General features: G+C 39.9%; 1 protein-coding gene across 2 annotated transcripts in view; it reads right to left on the bottom strand.

Annotated features, from left to right (window-relative positions):
* Positions 1 to 27,027, bottom strand: part of EFCAB5 (EF-hand calcium binding domain 5) — a 135,991-nt gene that overhangs the window by 14,401 nt on the left and 94,563 nt on the right. For both annotated transcript variants that reach the window (XM_014827053.3, XM_070482650.1), the window contains 6 exons: positions 20,661 to 20,950; positions 18,933 to 19,102; positions 18,225 to 18,453; positions 9,502 to 9,654; positions 2,585 to 2,688; positions 581 to 834 (listed from right to left, as the gene is read on the bottom strand). In XM_014827053.3, the coding sequence (XP_014682539.3) occupies positions 581 to 834; positions 2,585 to 2,688; positions 9,502 to 9,654; positions 18,225 to 18,453; positions 18,933 to 19,102; positions 20,661 to 20,950 (1,200 nt within the window). The remainder of the gene's footprint in view (positions 1 to 580; positions 835 to 2,584; positions 2,689 to 9,501; positions 9,655 to 18,224; positions 18,454 to 18,932; positions 19,103 to 20,660; positions 20,951 to 27,027) is intronic.

The following is a 27,027-nucleotide window of genomic DNA, read 5'->3' on the forward strand; positions in this document are numbered from 1 at the left end:
CGGGGTCAGGTCTTGGCTCTGCCACTAGCTTGCTATTGGACCTTTACTATGAGGGGCTTTCGCTTCTTTATCTGTAAAACGAGAGGTTCCAATGAGTTGATGCTGTCTGATATAGTGGAAAGAGCACCCAAACTGGGGTGCAAATCCAGCCTTCACCACTTGTTAATTGTGTGATTTGTGCAAGTTGCTTTGTTTCTCTGAACTTGACTTTCCTCACCTGTAAAATAGGGTATCACCGTTCGCCTCACAGGGTGATGGTAAGGAGTAACTGAAAGAATGTAATTAAAGTGCTTGATACATGATGCAGCATTTAATAAATGCTGGTTCTATATTGCCTTTATGAGTCCTTCCAGTTCTAAAACCATATGATTCTTGCCAAGAAAATGTGATTCCTTACCCGTTGCTCTCATTTATAGACCATACTCATCAGCCCAAGACTGCATGAGGGAATTCCTTTCATGTGGAAAGATTTGTATATTATAACAATTCATTTTATAAAATGCATCCTTCATTTCATTGTCTATGCTTTCCCCAAAACTTATTAAACCCATGATCCAGACTGTTGCCACATTCACAATACCTAAGATGTAGTTTTTCTTTATTTCTCCAGATAATTCGCCGAGTATTTGATAGCAGGCAGCTTGGATCACCTTTATCATTTTCTGAAGATCTTTAAATTCTCGGTACAACAACATCCTACTCTTGCCAATGTTAAAATCGAGAACTCCCAAAGCCTCTCCTGTTCTCTCGTGAAGTGGAATTGCTAGGTGGTTTTCTCCACAGACAGAGGCCAAAACAACTTCTGAACTGTCTGTACACTTAAAGAGGAAATCTCTGAAATCAAAACCAAATAAGCATAAGGATATAAAACATCAGCCTGTTCATGACATTGCACCCAAATATATTGGATTGCTCTCTTCTGTGCCTATTACACTCTAACCACACTGGCCCTCGTTGTCGTTTCATCTGCCTGGACCCCTCCCCTCCTTGATTTCAGAGGACTCTCTCCCTCAGCTCATCCATCTCCTTACAGAGAAGCCTTCCCTGACCATGCAATCCGCAGCTCCTGAGTCATGCTCCACCATGATCCTCTGCTTTATTGTTTTTACTGTACTTCCACTTATCTGAAGGTATTCGTTTTTTGTTTACATATTTTCCAATAAGTATTGGTTGAATGCCTAGGGGAACGATGAGTGTGTTAGGTCAGGTTCCCTAGAAGCAGAGCCTGAGACAGGGGTGCTTATGCAAATAATTGATTGAGGGAGTGCTCTCAGGAGAACGTGTAAGGATCTGAGGAAAGCAGGACAGGGAAGGGGCAGAAGCCAAGGAAGAATGTGACTTCAGGTGAAGTCTAGCCTCAGCCTGATCCCAAGGGGAGCTCTGGAAGGCAAATTGTGCCAAAGCTATATCAGGAATCTGGACAGGGCATCGACAATATCTGCTTCAGTAAGGGGCCTGAGGTTTTCACAGAAATGCAGTGGCTGCTTCTTTCTCTACTGAGGTATAGACACATCTCTTTTCATCTATTTTCTTCTTTTCCTATTTACACTGATATTGAGATGTCATTCCTGTGAGGTATTTGTAAAAATGTTGGTGCTTTGCATAGCCTCAAAAAGCACATTTATGGTTTATAATATCAATCCCATAATGACAGGTAGGATTATGTCCTCCCTTTGCTATTCCCACCCCTCCGTGCTGCTGAGCCACCACTTTGTGTCTTTATGATAACCACAGTAATGATGCATCACGCTAAACCTTCCAGGCATAACAATAAAGCTGATTGGTCAACAGAGTTCCTCAAAAGACACCTGCTCTGAGTTACACTCAGGAATCCAAAGTATGAGTCTGGGTGTAACAAGGACTCCAGTAAAACTCTTGACCAGCACAGGGAACAACTATGTGGAAAAAAGCTTAAAACTGAATGACCATTCTGGTATGAGGCCAAACTAAAATTTAATTAACATAGGTACTTAAATGTCAAATTATCCTACAGTCCCAAATAGGTTACTGCCTACTCAACTACACTGACCCTCTAAGAAGCAGTTTGTCCCTTTTGCAATAGGTGTGTTCTCAGCTAAGATCTGTTTTGCATCTGTCAACAGTTTAATAGTGTTCCTTGCCTTCCACAGGTGGGAGGCATTCAGAGTAATCTAGAACTAGGTACTTATTAAAGACAACATTCTCTTTGCCCCACCTTGTCTTCTTTAACTAAAAAATACATGTTCACAGGCTAGCTAACATTAAGATGAGCTCTGATAAGTGATGTGGATGTATTTTTCACATTCCTGGTGGGTTTTGGTGAATTTCATGTTTATAAGAAAATCATAGAAAATAAAACACTATCATGCTTAAAAACATGGAATCTTAATATAAAATACCAATGAAATCTGTTTTAGAAAGGACTTGAGGGGGAAGGAGTTAATATGTCCCATGCAGACAGGAATTTTTCTTTAAAACTCAATCAGAATGAGAGTCAGTGTGTACATACTAAGAGGCAAAAGCTGTGTCACTCAGATCTACTGTCACACCAGGAAGGGTGTGTTCTGGCAGTCAAACAAAACAGACACGAAGATGTATCTCATACCTAAAGATACATGTCTTCCTGAAGATGATAGGAGGATTCCTGTGGATTTCTGTTAGGCCTAGGGGCCCTGTAACCATCATATTGCGTAAAACGTAGTCTGAATCCTTGAAAAGAGAAAGAGATTTCATTACAGGGAAGAATAATTGGACCTTGTATTCTCATTAAAGCTTTTGAGGACAAACAGGGAAAAAATTAGAAAAGTTTAGATGAGCTCTAGTTTGAAGTACAGTGACATTTTTACTTATTCAGTACCATTAAGGAATGAGGTGTTCCACAAGAGGAAATTTTCAAAATGCAAGATTCTTTTAAATGCACCAAGCTATTTTTTATAACTGTGATAAAATTGTGTTTATATTATTTTTCTGATGTTAAAAGTGCATTGTAGAACATTTGGAAAATGCAGAAAATTCAAAGAAATTAAGTACAATAAAAAATATTCTCCAGTGAGGCCTTTGTCTTTACTGCTTCACTAAAACTGTTCTTGTCAAGGTTACTGGTGACTCTCTCCTTGTCAAATAGATTGGTTGATCCCTAATCCTCATCTTCCTCCACCTCTCGTCAGCATTTGATGCCGTGTACAAGTCCCTTCTGGATATACTTTTTTCACTTGGCTTTTGGAAAACCAATCTCTCCGGGTTTTCCTCCTACCTCACTAAATACTTCTCTCATTCTCCTTGCTTCTTTTTCTTTGTCTCCTTCACCTCTAAGAGGTTTTCAGACTGTAACTTATAACCTACATATGGGTTATAAAAATATTTTCATGTCTTTTTAAAAATAGCTTTATTGAGGTATAATTGATATATTAAAAAATGCGTATATTTAATGTACACAATTTGATGAGTTTGGACTAATGAGTCTTGGTCAACTTTTTTTTTTTGGTAGAGACTAGTGTAGGGGACTGGAATTGGCCACCCCAAGGTATGTCTCTTTGGCATGAGGATTATTTCGGGCTGGTTACTTCTTTTTTTTTTTAAGATTTTATTTTTTCCTTTTTCTCCCCAAAGCCCCCCGGTACATAGTTGTAGATTCTTCGTTGTGGATCCTTCTAGTTGTGGCATGTGGGACGCTGCCTCAGCGTGGTTTGACAAGCAGTGCCATGTCCTCGCCCAGGATTCAAACCAACGAAACACTGGGCCGCCTGCAGCGGAGCGCGCGAACTTAACCACCCGGCCACGGGGCCAGCCCCTCGGGCTGGTTACTTTTAAAAACTGCAGACATGAGAGAAACTCTGAAAAGTAGAAAATTACCCTTTGTAAGAGATATTTACATTTGTAAGGGAAATCTCCATCTGTAAAGGTGTCTCCCACTCTGTACCAGAAAGAAGAGGGAGGATGACCTTATCTCTAAAAATTCTTAATGCAGAAGGCAAGGACTTAAATCTGCAGAATAACCTTACTCTCATTTACTGTACTTTTCTGGTAATCTCCCATAACTGAGTCCCCCCACCCCCAACATCCTTTGTCTGTAGCTGAAGATGGTATTTAAGATGAGCACCTCTGCCATTTTGGTGAGTTACTCAGTTTTCCTGGGTCTCTGCCCTGTATACATGTTATAAAGCTTTGTTTAATTTTCTCCTGTTGTTCTGTCTCATGTGAATTTAATTCATAGCCTGGCCAGAAGGACCTATAGTTGGTAGAGGAAATCTCTTCCCCCCGTACACTAGTTTGTTAATAAGAAAGTAATATTAACATATTCTGTAAAATACACTAAACTGTAGGAAAGAAAAAATTCAGTTGGGAGAAGTAAAGAGGGGTTTTTATGCCCACCTTTAAAAATGAATTCTTTGATTAAAAGGGAAACTATGACAATAGGACCCACAGGGGCTCCACAAGGAACAGTGCTGGAAGGACAGCTGCTTTGTAACATGAAACTTTTCTCTTGCGTCTGCACTCCTTGACCTCAAGCATTCTACCCAATCTTTAGATGAAATGTTCTCAACAGAATACTTAGCAAACCGTAAAGATTACCTCACATGAAAATTGGGCTTCTAGCTTCTTTCCTAATTTGTTCTTCCATGGCTTGTTATTTGGTGTTATACATACCAGACTGATAAGTGTTTTTAGAATCTCACTATGACTGTGTTTCTAGGCTTAAATCTTTAGCTAAAACCAAACAATTCCTCTCCTGTTCCCCCCGCCCCCAAATTGTGTAAATTGACCACTTCTGCTGTTAGACCAGAAGCATAATATAGAAAACAAGGGGCTCATCATAATATGCCTGAAAATAAGCTTGTTTTTCATTTACTTTTACTTGACCAGGAAACTATAAACTCAGCAAATGCTTCAGCAATTATTCAGCAGTGAGATAATCACTCCTACTTAAACTTTCCTAGGAAACTGTTTAGATAAAGAGCAGCAATTATATTTTTCCCCTTTTCTTTCTTCTGCTACTGGCTTGTTATTTTTTTTCCTTTCCCTTTCCAACATCTATTCATTCCCACCTTGCTTATTATACATTATTTACCTCTAGCATTTATCCTCTTTTACTTTTTTCTCTTTTGACACATTTTTGTTTTTTGAAGATTTTATTTTTTCCTTTTTCTCCCCGAAACCCCCTGGTACATAGTTGTATATTTTAGTTGTGGGTCCTTCTAGTTGTGGCACGTGGGACGCTGCCTCAGCGTGGCCCAATGAGCCATGTCCATGCCCAGGATCCAAACGGGCTAAACCCTGGGCTGCCGAAGTGCAGCATGCAAACCTAACCACTCAGCCACAGGGCCGGCCCCTGACAAACATTTTTTTTAAAGCATGAAATAAAATAGAATAGAAAAATCTCAGAAAACATCACATGTAGTACAAGTATGCATTGTCGGGTAAAACTTCTGTTTTAAGTGTGTACGCACGCCAGTGTGTGTGTAAGTGTTTGTAAGGAGTCAGACATAAAATGTGTTTCATACTATAGGTTGAGGTCGACAGAATTTTGAGCCACACGATTCCAAACACTTAGAGTGCCTCAGGACTCGGACCTTAGACTTTTTTTCTATCCTCACTGATTCCCTTAGTCATCCCATCCAGTCTCATGGCTTTTTGTTTTGTTTTTGGTTATTTTCGTAGAATATACATGGTATAATATCATTTTAACGATTCATAAGTATACAGTTCAGTGGCATTAACTACATTCACAATGTTGTGTAACCCAGTCTCATGGTTTTAAATACCATTTATTCACTAGCCTGGATTTCTCCTCAAATGCTAAGCTCGTATATCCAACTGCCTATTTAATATTTCCACTTAGATGTCTAACAGACATTTCAAATTATAGTTTAAAAAACTCTTCTTCAATTTAGTCAGTAAAAAGTTATCTTTTAGTTAATTTTGTACTTATTTCATTATGAGAACAATTGAACATTTTTTCCATATGTGATGGACAATTTGCACGAGTTTTGTTTTTTTTTAATAGACTTGTCCTTTGCTTATTTTTCTTTTGGATTTTGGATTTTTTTTTTTAACGTCACTGATTTGTGTACAATAGTGTTAACCATTTGTCAGATACATGGCGATTTCCCCCCAGTTTGTCAAAAGCAATTTATTTTGTCTGTAATTTTGGTGTAAGAAAGTTCTACAGTAGTCAAAGTATCAACCTGACCTTAATTGTTTCAACCTTTGGTGTCGTTTTAGCCATCATTCCCTAGAGCAAGATTGTAAATTCCCTCTCATTCTTGATTTTCTTAGCTATTCTCATGCATTTGTTCTTCCTTCCAATGAAGATTAAAATCATTTGGTCAATTAAAAAAATCACTTGGGGATTTTTCTTGGAATTTTGTTAAATTTATAAATAATTTTTGGAAGAAATTGTATTTTTTAAAAATGGTCTTCTTGTGAAAAAAATCATGATACGACCTACTTTATAAAAAAACTTTATGTCCCTTGGTAAAGTTTGTAGTTTACTTCATGTGGGACCTAAGGGTGATGAGGTAAAGTGGGGAGAGTGTTCCACAGAGAATAACAGCATTTTTGAAGCCCCTGAGGTAGGAAAAAAATTGCTTTCTATTATGCATGGTGAGATGAGAAACATTAATTGTAGTATTGTATTTTTCCTCCTCCTGATAGTCTCCCCCATCACCTCTTCCTTTTCATTCAAGCAGAAAGTCTTTATTGCCTTAGAAAAGAAAAGTGATGAAGTTGAAAGCAGAAATCCCTGGCTAATATCTTGCTTTTGTTTTTTCAACAGCCTACATCGATATGACTTAGATAGCAAACTAGGCACATGTGTTAGCCACTTGTCTCTCTCAAAGACCTCAGGGAAATAAAAGGCTGAGTCTTGGTTTGCTTGCCAGCTGTCAGCTGGGGGCTACCCTTAGCTGCTAGAGACCTTTGGTCTTTGTATACAGCCCTGTATATCTCAGAGCCAGCAATGGGTGTCAAATCTTTCTCACACTGCCATCTCTCTGACTCTTCTCCAATTCTCTCATCTTTCAGGGAAAAAGTTTCAGCAAACATTCTCTGTTTTCAAGGACTCATATGATTAGATTGAGCCCACCTGGATAATCCAGGCTACTCTCCCTATCTCAAAGCCCTTATTCTTAATCACATCTGCAAAGTCCTTTTTGCCACTAAGGTAACATATTCCCAGGCTCATTATTCTGCCTACCACAGTTATCTATTTAGCAAATTCACTACTCCAAAGAAATAGCTAGACATAGGTGCTTTTGGGTGATAAACTAACTAACTAAATAATAATAATAATAATATTTATTATTCATAATAAAATAGATAGCTTGAGTTTCATGCCTAAGAGAATTTGGATATCCTACTTTCCTATAGGTGTTGTCAACAAGCAAGAATTGTTTTTCCTCCATGACTCTGTACCTTAGAGGAACCTCAGCATGAGGGGAGGGGGAGTATCTCAGAATCTACTTTATAATTTGTGTCAGTCAGGGTGTCAGAGGAAACAGAACTAGGAAATTTGAAGAGAGTTTAATAAAGAGGCTATTTATGAAGGCATGGCAGTGTTTAGAATTTCAGGCCTAGTAACAATGGGAAGCTGTTACCACTCTTAGCCTGAAAAGAGAAGGAGAGGAAGCAATTACCAGAACCTGGAGAAGGCAGCTATATGGAGAGGGCCACTTGACTAAAGGTACAGTGGCTTCTAGAGGAAGATCACAACCAACCCACAGCAACTTGGCAGCGAACCAAAAGCATAAATACTCCAGCCTCAATCTCCTATCTCCTATTGGTGCCTCTCAGTGGACAAACCTAAGCAGAAGCTAAAAGGCCAAGGAGCCCATTGATTAAGTCTACTTTTTGAGGCACAGAGCAGGCTGGAGAAGAGAGGACAGTAGATCTGGAGGGGCTGCAGAAAAGGAAGGCGGAGGCTTAGGAAGTTACCATAGTTGAGTGCTTGAAAAAAGGTATCCCTCCAGCCACTCTCAGCCATTTTTAACACAAAAACCTCACCGTAGTGTCTTCCCCCTAGGACAAACCCCTGAGTACAGCCTTGGTCAAGCTGTACTGGTGGTCTCTGCCCTGCTGTGAACCTACTCAGGCCCTGGTTTTGAGTGGTCCTGCTCTCCTCCCTTCTTCCCTTTGGGGATGATCTCCACCTCCATAAGATGGCCCTGGGTCAGACGCATTGAAACCTTTGTCGTCGTCTCCTCAGCACTGTGATTCTGAAACTACACGCCCCTAAAGCCATGCTTCTTGCTCACTGCTATGGGCAATTTTAACCTTCTCCATGGTGCCCCAGGTGTCGTTTCCCTTGAGGCCCCATAAGGTGGTGCTTAAGTACGGTGAGATACTGGCCAAGAGGAATCCTTCCTAGACACTACACACTTCAGGCCCACTGCAACTGTGGCCTATTGGACCTGGCAGTCTGCCCCTCACACTAAATGGTCCTCACGCATCCCCCCCTGCCCAGGCACACACATACACGCTGGGTAGTCCACCACAGTTTCGAGGACACTTGGAGGCTCCCACTCCCGGGAGCAGCACCCATGTCTAGGTGTTCTCCACCTCCTTGGCCTGGTCACCCCATCAGAGAGCTCCGTGATTCTGCCCTCTTTGGACAAGGACTCGTCAGTTTGGTCTAACCACTGAGGAAGGGAAGCAGGGGCCTGGCAGGCAGGAAGGAAAAGAAGCCAGCAGGAAAGGGGAGAGGCACCTGTGGAGGGCAAGCCAACTGACTGGGAGACAACCAAGGTGCTGCCACCACCTAATTAGGCACCATGTAGAGTTGTTTAGCCTTCTTGAAAGGAAGGCACCTTTCCATCCATTCTCATCATATGAAAAGTCCTAACATTAATATTAAGTGTAAAGAAGCAAAGCAAACATTCAGCAAAAACTCATCACTTTATAGACAGGGGGCATTTAAAAAAAGAATTGGTGTGATGTAATTGTGTCTTTCCAAAAGAGCAGTGCTTCATCCCTTCCCACTTCACCCATATGATTATGGTGGTGGCTGCCAGTTACTGTAAACTCCCCACCCTGGCCAGGGGAGCATATCTTGAAACAGATCAAAATGAGTTTTCTTTCTTATGTTTTCCAAATTGGAACAAGAAGGAAAGATTCTTCTCTAGTTACTAAGCATCTGGCTTGCCCTGTGGAGAAAGCCCATCTTTAGCCAGAAGGACAAAGTTAATGTGCGGAGAGAAGCAAACAGGGGAACTGGGGAGAGAAAGAACATGAGAAAGCCCTGATAGTATTGAATCCCTGGATCTGGTCATCTTTGAAGCCAGCTTGACTCCTTCCTGCCCTTTCTGCATTTTGGTCACATAAGTAAATCAATTCTCCCTTTTGCCTAAGGCAGTTTGAGGTGGATTTCTGCCACTCACAACCAAGGATCTTGAGTTGGCATCATGGGAAATATGTCCCCAGTTAGCCTAATAGCTGACTATACATAGTTTTGAAATATTAGCAAGACAATAACATCTAGAAATTCTGTTACCCTGAGTAGGTCTTACATTGCCCGGCCTTGCCTACCTGCTCTGGGCTAGGCTCAATGAAGTACGTAGTGATGGCAGAGATGCTAGGTGTGACGTCATAGAGCCAGCCGATGCCAGTGATCACAACATGCAGGATGTGCTCCCGGCTGTGGACGTAGTGATAGGCAGCACTAAAGGCATTGGCAACACCCTGTAGAGACAGAAAATTTAAATAGCCTTTTTCTTTTTAAAATAACAAAATAATTAGTAATGCATGGATTAGATTATCTTTCTAATTAAAAATAATCTACTCCCTACTAATTATTCATCAGTTCTCAAAATGCAGTGTTCCAAATTCTACTGTGAAAAAAGGATCATCAAGAAATCAAAGGTGTAAGGAAAGATCTACCACAAGATCCACATAACTTACTATGTTTCCTGATAATCATCCAGGGAAATTTGTGATCTGTGCTATCAGAGAACAGTGTCAGAAGAACAAGGCAAACTTTGAAATGAGAAAAAATGTTTAAAGGCCAAGAACTAATGCCAGCCTTGGGCAGATGGGTAGGAGCTACCCTGATCTGATGCAATATTAATATCTGCTTCTTTACATGACTACTGTCATCAGATCAGCAGTACAGGATGTGCGGGCTTCCAAGACCTGCAACATACTAGATCACACAGTCTTCTTATAGTCATAAAGAGAGCCTGTTCCACAGAGAAGGGATAGGAAGTCCTTAGAGCTCATCTGTGGTCTTATCATCAAGAAACTCAAGGAACCACAAATTCCTCAAAAATATATGTATTTTATATTAGTACCCAAAGTATCTTAGGGTAACCCAGGAGCCTTTACCTCCAAGGACTAGACAGTCAATTTATAATTCATTTTGACATGTTCCCTAACAAGACTATTTTAGTTCACCTACTGATAACTCCATACTCTTCCATTTTGCTTCATAATATCTTCACATCATTCTTATATCAGATGTGATTAAATCTTATTATTAAAAAGATGTACAGAGAGAAAGATTCTACAACTTTCCTCAGTTATAGATCCGGTAGGTGGGAAGAGAAAATTGAAAATAAAAGTAGATAGAAAAAGCCAGAGTCTTACAGGGGAACAAATGAAAAGAGCATCGCCAGTACCTGATTGCTGCTATATCTCAATCCATTGCCTCCATAAAGGCTTTCAATCTTCCTTCATTGCAATTTCTATTCATAAAATTAAATTAAAATGCTCGTAGAAATGGTCCAGTTATTTTATGGTCTTAAAAGTGCCCATCCTTTTTGTGACCTAATTTGCAAACATGAATACTCAAGAAACATTTAGGCTTTTTCCTTCATTCTTAATCCTCAAAAATTCTAATGCTGAAATCAAGAGCTATCAGAATGCATGTCATATTTAACGCCATTTGGGGAAAGAGCTAAGAATTTCTAGATACTATAATTAATGAAACATAAACATGTCCCTTCTAAAAGTTCATTCCTACTTTGTGGTTCTTAGTTAGTGGTCTAATAGTTGGACTTCAGTTCTACAGCATAAAATGCTCTTCCTAGGATTAATGCAAGGGGACATATATTAACAATCTTCCCAGAAATGTGCAAGTGAGGCTGAGAGTCCTTCCATGTGTAACGGGGAACCTCTCCAAAGACTGATACATACACACAGGGAACAGGAACAAACATGATGACACTATCTATATACATAGCTTTACTCTCCTCGGATTTCACCTTTTGTTTTTTAAAAAGTATAGAAGGAGAGAGATCTCGTCAAGATGGCGGTGTGAGCAGACGTTGAACTCGCCTTCTCCCACTAACACAACCAGGTTGTAACAATTTTTGGAAGAATTACTCTGGATTGAAAACTGAAAACTGGATAAAAAGCACCCCCACGACAAGGGACAGTCCTGACGAAGGCAGAAGAGGCAGTAATTCCAGCCGGAGAGGAAAAAAGCCACCTTTGGGAGCAGTGGAGCTTCTCAGCTGGCCAGGTGGGAGCCACCCTAAGGTACGCAGCCCTCCCTGGAGGAGTGAGGTCTGGAGCGGGGGCAATACTGCTATAAGCATCCTTCGGACTCAGCCCAACTGAGATGGGGGTCTTACTGTCTGGTTTTGCTGGCTATTAACTGCAGAGAGGACACCCCCAGAAAAGCTATCGGCCAAAAGCAGAAAAGACCCGGGTCTCAAAGGGCACACGCACAAACTCACTCATTACAGCAACCTAAAATCACCAGAGAGAAGGCTGACAGCCCTTTGGTGAAACAAGACTCACCTGGTGGGCTCTGGGGGCATCTTGGTGAGAGGAGGGACCTCTCCGGAGACTGAGACATTGGTGGGGGCCATTGTTCTGAGCTGGTCCAGTCGTGCTGATATGGACACTGGAACACCGGTGGGGGCCATTGAGGTGCATCCCTTGGGCTGTTAGCCCAGGGGTCTGCCACACCCACTAAGGCACAGATTTAATCCAGTTCAGCCAGGGCAGGCAACCCGCCCTAGGGACTGGCCCCACTTAACAGCAAGCCATCAGGCTACTTTTCAGTCTGCATTGACTGAGTGCCTTGATCCTCTACAGGCAGGCAAGGGTGTCTGCCTCTGTGGGGCAGGGCCTGTGTGAGGACCAGGTGAACTGTGGGGGGCACTGGGGGAGAGGTGGGGGCCTCTGCAGTGTGGTGTTGGGGTACCCTCCAGGGGGTTGGGAAGTGTGCACGGACCAGGACTGTGTTGACAGTGTATGTGGTCCTGTGCAGGGTGAGGCTTATCAGCGGCAGAAGACTTATGCTTCACAAATAGCCATAAAAAGGATCAGCCCCACCTTCCAAAGCCTAAAACAATTGAGTGCCCCCATGCCAAGGGCTAGCCCCACTCAGCTGCACTCCTAAGAGAACTGACAACAGCCTTGTTGGCCTCAGGCCTATCAAACTGTAGCCCCTGAGCCTAGCAACCAGCTACACTGGGCACCAACCCAATTAAGAGGACAATTGCAATAAGAGTGTGCTGATAGACTTTGTAGCCAACAGTGCTGAGGCTCCCCAAACCGGATTTACAAACAGCTGGCCAGGGAAGGAAAGATCAGACTCCCTGGGTACCTGCAGTGGGAGCAACCCTGCCACAGCAGAAGGACACAAGTAGCCCACAAAGGGGTCACTCCTGGTTCTTATGGACTGGTGACGAGAGGGAGGTACACTGCTGGGCCTCATAAGGCATCTCATACATAAGGCCACTTCTCCAAGATCAGGAGACATAGCCAACTCACCTAATACAAAGAAAATAGCACAGAGAAAGAGGCATAATGAGGAGGCAAAGGAATACTTTCCAAGCAAGGGAACAGTACAAAACCCCAGAAAAAGAACTAAGTGAAACAGAAACTAGCAACCTACTCGACAAAGAATTCAAACAAAATATCATGAGGATGCTCACAGATACGCAGAGAAGAATGGATGAACACAATGAGCACATCAGCAAAGAACTGGAAGATGTTAAAAGAAAAACAATCAGAAATGAAGAATACAATACTCGAAATGAGAAATTCACTAGAGGGACTCAATAGCAGAGTAGAGGAAGCAGAAGAATGGATCAGCGAGCTAGACAAAAGACTAGAGGAAATCACCCAAGCAGAACAGAAAAGAGAAAAAAGAATTAGACAGAATGAGAACAATGTAAGGGAACTCTGGGACAATATCAAGCGTGCTAACATTCGGATTATAGGGGTCCCAGAAGGAGAAGAGAGAGACAAAGGGGCAGAAAACTTATTTGTAGAAATAATAGAGGAAAATTTTCTGAACCTGAGGAAGGAAACAGACATCCAAGTTCAGGAAGCACAGAGAGCTCCAAACAAGAGAAGCCCAAAGAGGCCCATACTAAGACATATTATAATCAAAATGTCCAAAATTAAAGACAAAGAGAGAATCCTAAAAGCAGCAAGAGAAAGGCCACAAGTGACATATAAAGGGAAGCCCATCAGGCTATCAGTGGACTTCTCAGTCAAGACCCTACAGGTGAGAAGAGAATGGCACGACATATTTAAAGTGCTAAAAGGAAAAAACCTACAGCCAAGAATACTCTATCCATCAAGGTTGTCATTCAGAATGGAAGGAGAGATAAAGAGCTTCCCAGACAAGCAAAAATTAAAGGAGTTTATCACCAAGAAACCAGTTCTGCAAGAAATGCTGAAGGGACTTATTTAAGTGGGAAAGCAATGACCACAAAAGAGATAAAAAAAATTATCAAAAAAAACCCAAAACAACAACAACAACAAAAAACAGGCAATAAAATCACTTGTAAGGTAAAAATATAGTAAAGGCAGCAGATCAACTACCTGTGAAGATATGAAGGTTAAAAGACAAATGTACTAAAATCACCTATTTCAATGATAAGAGGGTAATGGATAGGCACACACTAAACAAAAGACTATATATGATGTGAAAAACATATAATGTGGGAGGAGGGGAGAGAAAAAGTAGAGCTTTTAAAAAGAGGTCAAGCTAAAGAGTCTATCTACTCAATATAGACTTGTTATGTGCATAGTATATTAAATAGGATCCTCATGGTAACCACAAATTAGAAACCTATAACAAGCAGGAAAAAAATTAAGACAAAAGAAATCAAACATATCACTAAAGATAGCAATCAAACCACAAGGAAAGAGAGCAAGAGAAAAAGAAAGGAACAGAGAAGAACTACTAAAACACCCAGAAAAAAGAAAAAGTGACAAAACGGCAATAAATACATATTTATCAATAGCTACTTTAAATGTCAATGGACTAAATGCTCCAATCAAATGCCATCAGGTGGCCAATTGGATAAAAAAATCAAGACCCATGTATATGCTGCGTACAAGAGACACACTTCAGACCTACAGACACTCACAAACTGAAAGTCAAAGGATGGAAAAAGATATTCCATGCAAATGGCAAAGAAAAGAAAGCGGGGGTAGCAATACTTACATCAGACAAAATAGACTTTAAATCAAAAACTGTAATAAGAGACAAAGATGGGCACTACATAATGATAAAGGGAACAATCCAACAAGAAAATATAACACTTGTGAATATCTATGCACCCAACATAGGAGCACCTAAATATATAAAGCAATTATTAACAGACATAAGAGGAAAAATAGACAGTAACACAATAATAGTAGGGGACTTTAACACTCCACTTAGACCAATGGATAGATCATCCAAACAGAAGATCAATAAGGAAACACCGGCCTTAAAGGACACATTAGACCAGATGGACTTAGTAGATATATACAGAACATTCCATCCAAAAACCACAGAATACACATTCTTTTCAAATGCCCATGGAACATTCTCCAGGATTGATCACATATTAGGCCACAAAACAAGTCTCAATAAATTTAAGAAGATTGAAATAATACCATGCGTCTTTTCTATCACAAAGGTATGAAACTGGAAATCAACTACAGAAAGAAAACCAGAAAAGCCACAAAAATGTGGAGACTGAACAAAATGCTACTGAACAATGATTGGGTCAATGAAGAAATCAACGAAGAAATAAAAAAATTCCTGGAGACAAATGAAAATGAAAACATGACATGCCAAAATCTGTGGGATACAGCAAAAGCAGTTCTACGAGGGAAGTTTATAGCAATTCAGGCCTACCTCAAAAAAGAAGAAAAATCCCAAATAGACAATCTAAAAGTGCACCTAAAGGTACTGGAAAAAGAACAACAAACAAAGCCCAAAATCAGCAGAAGGAAGGAAATAATAAAAATCAGAGCAGAAATAAACAAAATAGAGACTAAAAAAAAAAAATAGAAAAAATTAATGAAACCAAGAGCTGGTTCTTCGAAAAGATAAACAAAATTGACAGACCCTTAGCTAGACTCACCAAGAAAAAAAGAGAGAAGGCTCACATAAATAAAATCTGAAATGAAAGAGGAGAGATTACAACAGACACCTCAGAAATACAAAAGATAATAAGAGAATACTATGAGAAGCTATACGCCAACAAATTGGATAATCTAGAAGAAATGGATAAATTCTTAGAAACATACAACCTTCCAAAACTGGACCAAGAAGATGTAGAAAATTTGAATAGACCAATCACCAGTGAGGAGATTGAAACAGCAATCAAAAACCTCCCCAAAAATAAAAGTCCAGGACCAGATGGCTTCCCTGGTGAATTCTACCAAACATTCAAAGAAGACTTAATACCTATCCTTCTCAAACTCTTTCAAAAAATTGAAGAGGAGGGGAGGCTTCCTAACTCCTTCTATGAAGCCAACATTATCCTGATACCAAAACCAGACAAGGACAACACAAAAATAGAAAATTACAGGCCAATATCACTGATGAGCATCAATGCAAAAATCCTCAACAAAATACTAGCAAATTGAATACAACAATACATTAAAAAGATCATACACCATGATCAAGTGGGTTTCATTCCAGGGATGCAGGCATGGTTCAACATCCGCAAATCTATCAACGTGATACACCACATTAACAAAATGAAGAATAAAAATCACATGATCATCTCAATAGATGCAGAGAAAGCATTTGACAAGATACAGCATCCATTTATGATAAAAACTCTAAATAAAATGAGTATAGAAGGAAAATACCTCAACATAATAAAGGCCATAAACCCACAGCAAATATCCTTCTCAATGGAGAAAAACTGAAAGCTATCCCTCTAAGAACAGGAAGCAGACAAGGATGCCCACCGTCACCACTCTTATTTAACATAGTATTGGAAGTCCTAGCCAGAGCAATCAGGCAAGAAAAAGAAATAAAAGGGATCCACATTGGAAAAGAAGAAGTGAAACTGTCACTCTTTGCAGACGACATGATTTTATATCTAGAAAACCCTAGAGTCCACTAAAAAGCTTTTAGAAATAATAAAGGATACAAAATCAATGTACAAAAATCAGTTGTGTTTCTATACACTAACAACGAAGTAGCAGAAAGAGAAATTAAGAATACAATCCCATTTACAATTGCAACAAAAAGAATAAAATACCTTGGAATAAACTTAACCAAAGAGGTGAAAGATCTGTACACTGAACACTATAAAACATTGTTGAAAGAAATCGAAGACACAAAGAAATGGAAAGATATTCCGTGCTCTTGGATTGGAAGAATGAACATCGTTAAAATGTCCATACTTCCTAAAGCAATCTATAGATTCAATGCAACCCCTATTAAAGTTCCAACATTTTTAGAGAAATACAACAAAGGATCCTAAAATTTATATGGAACAACAAAAGACCCCGAATAGCCAAAGGATTCCTGAGAAAAAAGAACAAAGCTGAAGGTATCACACTCCCTGATTTCAAATTATACTACAAAGCCATAGTAACCAGAACAGCATGGTACTGGCACAAAAACAGATACACAGATCAATGGAACAAAATTGAGAGCCCAGAAGTAAACCCACACGTTTATGGACAGCTAATATTCGACAAGGGAGCCAAGAGCATACGATGGAGAAAGGAGAGTCTCTTCAATAAATGGTGTTGGGAAAACTGGACAGCCACAGGCAAAAGAATGAAAGTAGACCATTCCCTTACACCATGCACAAAAATCAACTCAAAATGGATTAAAGACTTGAATGTAAGACCTGAAACCGTGAGACTTCTAGAAGAAAACATAGGCAGTATGCTCTATGACTTTGGTCTGAGCAGCATATTTTCAAGTCCCATGTCTGACCGGGCAAGGGAAACAAAAGAAAAAATGAACCAATGGGACTACATCAAACTAAAACGCTTCTGCACAGCAAAGGAAACCATCAACAAAACGAAGACAACCTAACAATTGGGAGAAGATATTTGCAAACCATATATCAGATAAGGGGTTAATATCCAAAATATACAAAGAACTCATACAGCTCAACAACAAAAAAACTGACAATCCAATTAGAAAATGGGCAAAAGATCTGAACAGAGATTTCTCCAAAGAAGATATACAGATGGCCAACAGGCATATGAAAAGATGCTCAACATCATTAGCTATCAGGGAAATGCAAATCAAAACTACAATGAGGTATCACCTCACTCCGGTCAGAATGGCTATAATTAACAAGACAGGAAAAAACAAATGTTGGAGAGGGTGTGGAGAGAAGGGAACCCTTGTTCACTGCTGGTGGCAGTGCAAACTGGTGCAGCCACTATGGAAAGCAGTATGGAGTATCCTCAGAAAATTAAGGATAGATCTACCATACGATCCAGCTATTCCACTGCTGGGTATTTATCCAAAGAACTTGAAAACACAAAGGCATAAAGATACTTGCACCCCTATGTTCACTGCAGCATTATACACAATAGCCAAGACATGGAAGCAACCTAGGTGCCCATCAAGGGACGAATGGATAAAGAAGATGTGGTATTTATACACGATGGACTACTACTCAGCCATAGAAATGATGAAATCCGGCCATTTGTGACAACATGGATGGACCTTGAGGGTATTATGCTGAGTGAAATAAGTCAGAGGGAGAAAGTTGAATACCATATGACCTCAATCATAAGTAGAAGATAAAAACAACGACAAAAAAAAACCACATAGCATTGGAGATTGGACTGGTGGTTACCATTGGGGAAGGGGTGAGAGGGAAGGGCAAAAGGAGTGATTAGGCTCACATGTGAGGGATGGACTATAATTAGTGTTTGGGTGGTGAACATGATGTAATGTACACAGAATTCGAAATATGATATACATCTGAAAAAAATAAAATAAAATAAAATAAAAATAAATAAAAAGTATAGAAGGAGAGGCCATCCTACCATTGCTCTTGAAGAATTCTTCTATGACTGACCTGATAGAATCTGATTTCATGAGGTAGGAAGATGTTTATTTTCTGGGGATCTCTTAGGGTGTCAACAGCCATGACCCCAAAGATCCTCATATATGCATCCTGAAGAGGCAGAGCCAGGAATGATCCATTTTGATCATTCTTCTTGCGGGAATGGTTCCAGAAGAAGACGTTCCCATGGTGCTGAACTTGGGGAACGTGTATTGGCTTCCCTTCATCCACTACTGTAAAGCTGAGGAATAAGAACATGAGGATGGGAGAAAGGCACAGGATAAGGCTTCAGATTAAAGCATCTAGGAACCTAGACCAGTTTTCCATTCATAACCATTGGCATTATATGTCAGAGGAGTAGACTCATAACTTTACCAGTTTGGAGAGTCTGACTTGACTGAAAGATTTAAAAAACAGGCTTAGATCATAACAGAGAAAATATATATAAACAGGATGCAGGAGACAACTTACAGAGCAGGCAGAAATAATTGAGCTGATAGTGTGAAGCCAAGTCCCTGTATGGCAAATCAGTGCCTAGGAGTGAGCTCTAGAATGATCAGGTGAAATTCAACACTGGAAACCCATCACCTCCCACTCTAGAAGCATTGGTGACCTGAGGCATTTCTCTTTCGGGCAGCTAACTAGCATTTCAATGCTAGTTTACTTCAGAAAGGGAATTATTTTTTAGAAGGGTAAAAGCAACTTCCAAGAAATTCCTACCTGATTCCCGTCATGTCCCTGTAGAGTACTCTGTTCAGTACAAATGGAGCATCGTCTAAAGTAGAAGCTACATTCCTCAGCAGAACATTTCCTCTATCAGGCAGTAGGAGATTTTCTTCTAACAGGGAAATGTGCGCACTGATCTTCTTACATCCATGGGCTTCAGCATCCTATGGCAAAATGTTTCTGACCATGTATTTGCCAATAACCAAAGAGCTATTCTCTAATCATGTCTCCCTTCATTAGCCAATTTGTGCATCTGACCCTGATAATTTCATTTTCCTGAATAAATTATATAGATATTACCATTCGTGGGCAATGGGGAAAAGGCTGACACCACAGCTGTCCCCAAAACCTGAGTTTGAGTGAGTGGAATGGATTTACTTTATGCCAACTAGACTGGTTTACTAAAAACAACAGCAGCAGCAGCAACAACGAAAAACCTCTCAAATGTACTCAAATTTAGAGGTTTAAAACTTGGATCCCTTTGAACTATTATCGTCTTGTCTGGACTTCAGTTAAAAGTATTTACTTTAACTAGCTAGGGCAAGAAGATGGCTTCATTTCATGCATATTTCTTGACCATCTACTATGATGTGAATGTGGAAAAAAATGCTCTCAAGGGATTCTTAACATAGTTTGTCTATGATGTTTTATACATGTCATTTCAGGAAAGGATTTCTTGGGGCGCCAGACTGTAGACTTTATGCAACTACTATTTCTAATTAAAATAACTGGAAATTCCCTGTACCTAAAATATTACGTTATCAACCATATTATGTATTAACACATATATGGAACATGTTCATAAATTGGTGACATGAGAGACACTTTCCTTGATATTTGTGTCCTCTCTTCTGTATATTTGGGTTTGTTTTTCATGCCTTTTTTTCTTCTGCCTTTATTCCTCGTTTTCTACATAAAAGATCTATAGAGTAACTAACAAAAATGTAGTGAGATTTCTTTTAGGTTACTGCAGATATGAAACAAGTTGGAGTAACAGCTCTTTTTTCTTGATTAGGCTTCTGTTCCATTTCAAACTACACTGGAAAATTCAACCATTCAGGAGATGATTCCAATAATCAAGTGGATTTAACTGAGATGAATGACAAGCTTCCCTGGATCAACGGAACCTGTGACATATGTAGAAGACAACTATGCTGTTTCAGCCTGGGAGGAGCAGCAAGCTGGTCATCTCTGAGCAGGTGGCAAAGCTGTGGGGAGTGGTCCACCAGGGTTATGTGTTTTAAGTGACAGGATTCTGAAATAGTCTTAGCTTGTTTCTCAGCCGTGCTATAGAATATTGTGTGATGTTGGTTTCTACTCTATGATGACTTCATGATTTAAATACTTCCTTTTTAAATTGACTCCCAAAACATCATGCAAGAGAAATGTAGCTAGAACTACTTTCACATCTCCTTACTGGTATTTTTTGATATCAGTCTCTTGTCTGTTCTAGGCTTATTTGACTCTCAGTACAAATGAAATTAGAAATCCCAAGACATAATTTTTTTATACTTTCCCTCTCTGCTTTTACCTTGCTATCCTGCAGTCATTCCAGTTGCATCTATCCTAGACTTTGGGTCATTGTAATATATTGGGATAAATAAAACATCTTTAGCAGCACCCAGTGATTTTTCAAGAGAATTTAGTGTGCTCCACCTTTGCAAGCACTCAACGTCAGCTACTGCGAGGAAATTTTTCCATATATCATTTTGGAAAACATACCTGGCTGAGGGCCTTAAAGGTCTCAGTGTACACTGGCTCCAGGGATACCCCACTTGTCTCTGCAGCATGTTGGATTTGGTGCAGCCACTTTTGTCTAGCACAACTCCTCAGACTCTCAGTATGACTCCTTTCTAAAGCATTCATCAGAAACTCCACAACGCTTTCCAGAACATGATCTTCATTGCCCCTGAGTTCAGATACAACCAATTCTATGTATTTCTGAAACTGCTTTGAAGATAACCTCACTTCATGACCAGGTCGTGGCTTTGGAAATTGGATGTGTAGTTTAGCTAAAAGACATAAACACAAAACCAAGAACTAACTAAAAGCTCATTTATCTGTGGGGGAAATTTTAATTCTCCTCTTATAGCAAACTGAAGCCCCTGACAATTGCTCCCCATGGAAAACCAGGTATATCAAAGGCGTCTCTAAGCCCAATGGAACATCTGGTGGTGACTTCCTATGCTGAACTCAAGATGACTCTTATGTCATCTTCTCTGCTTTTTTTTTTAAATTCTCCCACTTAGCCAGATGAACCCCCAGGATCAACTTTGACTCCTCCCTACCTTTTACCTTCCGTGTCCAATAGACCACTTAATCCTATCCTGTCAGTCTTCGGCAACTATCTTGTGGCCACTCTTCTCCACTCTTACTTTCATAATCCCAAACCAGTATTAATCACTTTATAACTGGATTACCAATAGTAAGCCTCAATATATATTTATAAAATTAAATTAAAACACAACTTGCATTATACAATTCCCTTGTTCGACGTCCCACTATATTTGAATCCAGTCCATTTTTCAATAATATCTGCCCATAATACCATGTAGGAATTATTTGCTCCAGTATCCCCTCTCTACTCATGGTCCCTGATCATGCCTTGCACACTTCTGCATCCATATCTTTCTTTTACTTTCTTAATTGCACAATCATGAATCTACTCCCAAACCTGGACATTACCAATAACTTACATCTTCTTCTACACCCCTGCCTCCCCACACCCCTACCAATATCCTGAAATTTAGCTTTTGCTTTATCTTTCCCTTCTTTTTATTTTCCCAATAGTGTCATCATATGTGTGTGTGTGTGTATGTGTACTTCTAAACAATATGTGGTTTAGTTTTACCTGTCCGTAAACTTTAGAAAAAGGACATTATATAATATGTAGTTTTCTGGGACTTGCTTTTTTATTCAACATCATGCTACCATATCCATCCATTTTCTTCCCGTAGCTGTGACTCATTCATTTTCACCGCTTTATAATATGTCATTCTGTGAGTAAATCATCATTAATTTATTTATTCTCCTGTCAATGGGCATGTAGGTTGTCTCCACTATTTTGCTCTTATGAGCAATGCTATGAGCATTTTTGTGTATGTCTCCTGGTGCACATGTGCAAGTTTCTTTGACATTTATTATAAATTAGTAAGTTATAGGGTATGCACCCATCCCTTTTAAAGTTAAAAATCTCTCCTTCCTCGAGAAAGCTTCCACTACGATTTCTCCTTCCCCTGAAAGACAACAGCATCCATTCTGTACCATTCATTTGACAATTAGCAAATACTACCTGGTAATTTCAGTCATCTTATCATATGAAAGCTTCTCATTTCTGTAGTTGTACTTTTGTTGATTGTTACACTTTAGCATCCACTCATCTTTCTCCCAGTACTTGTATCCCAACTTTTGCTTTGGGCAAACAACTCCGCCCCCTCATCAGTTCATGTGTTTGAGTGGGGTTCCACTTGTGGTTCCAGAGATGGGGCATGCATCTCAGGCCTAAGCCAGTCAGGACATTCTATTTCCCTAGCCACAGTGGTTGGTTTAGCCCAGACTAATGCCAGACTCTTTGCTTGAATTGGGAAAAGGACATTTTCCTTTTTATTCCCACTGGACTTGAAAGACCTGTGACATGTGAGACTGGATCTGGTCACCACCAGGGGAGAGGCTGTATGAAAATGGAGTCAAAACAGAGAATATAGCAGGGCCAGACTGAAAGAGAGAAAGAGAAAGAAGTAGACACCTGTCCTAATGTCATTGTTTGAACTCCCAAATCTAGTTGTGTCCTGAACCATCACATAAACCAACAAAGTCCTTTTTTGCTTAACCACCTTGGGCTAGGTTTTCTATTACTTGGACTCAAAGGGTCCTAACTGATATAGTCTCCAGTTAGATTAAAAGTACCTTGTAGGTTCTTCCTCTTCCATTTCTTCTTCTTCTCCTTTCATTCCTTTTCATTCTTGAACAATTTGGTCCTAAAGCCATTAGATGGGGCAGAGCAAGGTAAGCATCTGCTCCTAGTCAAGAGAAGCCACAGTGGCCCAAAGCAGGGCATCAGAATCCAAGTGGGGGAAGGAGAACATCCGTGCAGGAAGTAGCTTGGCATGGGCTGTCAGAGCCTGAACAGACGAGGAGGTTATCCATGTGGAAGGGCAATCATCAGCCCATGTAAGTGAAGAAGGTGGCCCTGAGAGGTGGTTTAGCTTCCGGTAGGATAAAAACCCAAGCAGCGAGCCGGCCTGGTGGCGTAGTGGTTAAGTTCACGCACTCCACTTAGGCAGCCTGGGGTTTGCGGGTTTAGACCCTGGGCGTGGACCTAGCACTGCTTGTCAAGCCACGCTGTGGTGGCATCCCACATAAAAAAAAAATAGAGAAAGATTGGCACAGTCATTAGCTCAGTGACAGTCTTTCTTAAGCAAAAAGAGGATGATTGGCAACAGCTGTTAGCTCAGGGCCAATCGTCCTCACAAAAAAAACAAAAACAAAAAACCAAGCAGGATGAGGAGGGTATCCATGTGGAGTGGATGCCCCACAAGGGGTATTTAAGCCTGAGCAGGGCGAGAAGGGCAACCAAGTGGAGGGACAGCCTGGCCTGGGAAGTCAGAACCTAAACAGGGTGAGGATGGTGTCTATATGGAGTGGCAGCTCAGGATAGGGAATCAGGGGCCAAGCAAAATGAGGACTTCCAGGTAGGGGACTGCCCAGCACGAGGAGTCAGAAGCCTGAGTAGATTGAGGAGGGCATCTATGTGAAAAGGTGCCTTGCCATGGAATGTCAGAGCCTAAGGAGAGTGTGAAGGGTATCCACATAGAGGGGAGATCTGGTACGGGATGTCAGAGCCTGAGCAGAGTAAGGAGGGAAACTGTATGGGAAGGGCAGATTAGTACAGAGTGTTGGAGCTTAGTTGTAGTGAGAAGGACATCACTGTCGGAGAGAGGACAGTGTGATGGGAGATTAGTTCCACACAGGGGAATTAATCAAATAAATAAATATATTTAGGATAATACAAGAAAGAGAGAAGGGAGCTACAAAAAATGGACAAAACTAGAATGAACCCTGTGTTATTGGATTAGACTTAGAGGTGTGAATTTATGGGGTTTTGTGTGTGTGTGTGTGTGTGTGTTAGCCCTGAGCTAACATCTGTTGCCAATCTTCCTCTTTTTGCTTGAGGAAGATTGTCACTGAGCTAACATCTGTGCCCATCTTCCTCTATTTTATGTGGGATGCCGCCACGGTGTGGCTTGACGAGTAGTGCTGGGTCTGCACCTGGAATCTGAACCTGCGAACCCCAGGCCGCCAATGTGAAGCACGCGAACTTAACCACTATGCCACCAGGCCGGGCCCTCTGGTTTTTAATATTAATAGACATGTACAGATGTAAATGTATATTTACATATACATACATACATATTCCCTGTGGGAAACTTGGGAGCTGGGACCTGGGAGTAATGAGAACATGTAGAACCCAGACCTTGGCTTCTAAATATCATTCTCTACTAAAAGAAACCAGGGTTCCTTGGAGAAATGAGTGATTCCAGGGTGGGAGCATGGAAAGATAGGATGAACAGAGATCTTTTTGTGCCAGAAAGCAAGGAGGTGCTCAAAGAATGATGGATATATGTTAAAAGGACACAGGAAACTCTTGGCAGTTTCTTATAAAACTATACATACACCTATCCTATAGCCCAGAAACCCCACTCCTAGGTATTTATTAAAAAGAAATATGTACAGATGTAAATGTATATTTACATATACACCCACATAGAGGAAAAAATACACTGAGTGAAAGAAGCCTTATGCAGAAGAGGACGTATAAATGATTCCATTTATATGAACTAGAAGACATAAAACTAATCTATGGTGGAAAACAACCAGAAGAGTGGCTACCTTGAGGATTGGGTGGTGGGGATTGAATGGGAAAGGGGCATGAGGGAACTTTTTATTCTCTGTCTTGGTAGGGGTATGGGATACACAAGTTATGCATTTGCCAAAACTCAGCGAAAGTACGCTTAAAATTTGTGTATCTCATTTTGTGCAAATTTTACCTCAAAAGAAAAGAAATGTTAACATATATTGAACTGTTAATATTATTGGCTTCTTTTACTCAGCATATTTTTTTCTTGAGATTCTTACATATTGTTGCACGTATCAACACTTTGCTTCCTTTTATTGCTGAGTAGTATTCCACTGTATGAATATACTATAGTTTGTTAGTCCGTTCTTTAATTGATACATACTTGGACTGTTTCCAGTTCTTGGCTATTATTAAACTAAAGATACACATGCTGAAGTATTTAGGGAGGAGTGTGTTAACGTCTGCAATTTATTTTGAAATGCATCAAGAATAAGAGAGATAGAAGGAAGGTTAGAGGGATGGAGACATGAATAAATAGATAACAAAAAAGTATAGTAAAATGTTAATAGTGGAATCTACGTGGTGCATATATAGGTGCTCACCATAAAATTCTTTCAGCTTTGCTGTCTGTTTGAAATTTTTCATAACAACATAGTAAAGGCAGGGAAGGACAGGAGCTATATTGAAGGAACTCCCATAGGTCAAATCTGAGACAATATGAGCATTAAAATAATGACAGTGTTGGATTATAAACCATTGAACAAAATAGGAAACCATGAATACATACTGCTATAAATGAATAAACGAAAAGTTTGACAACAAAGGGAATGTTTATATGGTTTCAAAGTGCAACCACAAAACATTTTTTAATCACAAAGGGGAAAAGAGTAACTTTAAAGTGGGGCAACTGCCAGATATCATTTTATTATCATTGGGCTTCTGGTAAGATCCAATGAGAAGAACACAGCATTGTTCATATGATATTCCTGCCAAAGATAAATAATCTGAATTTAATCCTGAGGAAACATTAGACAAACCTAAAAGAAGGACATACTACAAACAACCAGCCTATAATCTTCAAAAATGTCAAGGTCATGGAAATCAACAAAAGACTGAGGAGTTTCTTAGAGATTCCCTGTTCCAGAGTGAAGAAACAGCAGTAATTTTACACTAATTGTCCAGTTTTCAGTTTCTTTAAAAAACACTTTGTGAGTTCTTCAGTGAGACTTTCTAAATAAATATGGTTCTTAATGTTCAAGATTTCTGGAATTTGGTGACAGAATGCACCACCAAACTGTTATAATTTTAAGAGAGTTAAATGTTCCACTTAAATAGAAATTTACATATTAAGGCAAATCTTATAATTTAATGGAAAGTTAAACATTAACAAATGTTAACAGCTATTCCATGGGAAGTAACGGGGGAAGAGTGACTTATTCCATTAAATTCTGTAGGGTAGACAGGTCACATGTTCAACAGCTTTTTATTTGTGGTATTTATGCTGAAAAGATTAGGCTATATTAGACAGGAATAAAGAGGGAAAATTACAGACTAAAAGTTTCAAGTTGCCCCTTCCATATAGAAAACTTCCATTTTGAGGACAGCGGCAGAAGTATTTCTAGAAATTTCTATTTGTGTGCCTTTATCCTATTTAAACCCCAATTTTTAATCTTGGACACAGAAATAGATAAGACTAGAGCAAAACAAAAAAGAGCTGTTTGAAGATTTGCCAATCAGTTATTAGATAATGTTTGAATTTAGATTTTTTTTCCATTTTTTAAGAAGCTAAATGTGACTTTCTCTCTTCCATATGGCCATCAGCTCAGCAGTCATCTCTTCAGGCCAGGTGGCTACCAATATGTGATCAGAGAGAGTCATTTTGTATAAGCCTACCCTTGGAGAGAATAATTTATTCTTCCTGCTCGCAGACATTTTCTTCTGGCAGCAGATCCTGCCTGTTCCTTACTTTCCTCATTCTCATTTGCTGGGCTTAACCCATTACATTCTATGCTTTCTACCTATCCCTGTTGCTGTACTTCAATCACATATCTTGGAACTTCCTTATAACATCATTCTCAGATTCCTTAAATTCTAGAATTCATCATGTCTAACTCCGTCATTTTACAAATGAGGACGCCTGGATTATGGAAGTTCAATAACTTACCCATGGTCACATGACCATTTAGTGAAAGATACAGTATTGAAACTTGGCTCTCCTGACCATTGTGTAGT

Source organism: Equus asinus, chromosome 13, assembly GCF_041296235.1.
Source record: "Equus asinus isolate D_3611 breed Donkey chromosome 13, EquAss-T2T_v2, whole genome shotgun sequence".
Classification (NCBI taxonomy): Eukaryota; Metazoa; Chordata; class Mammalia; order Perissodactyla; family Equidae; genus Equus; species Equus asinus.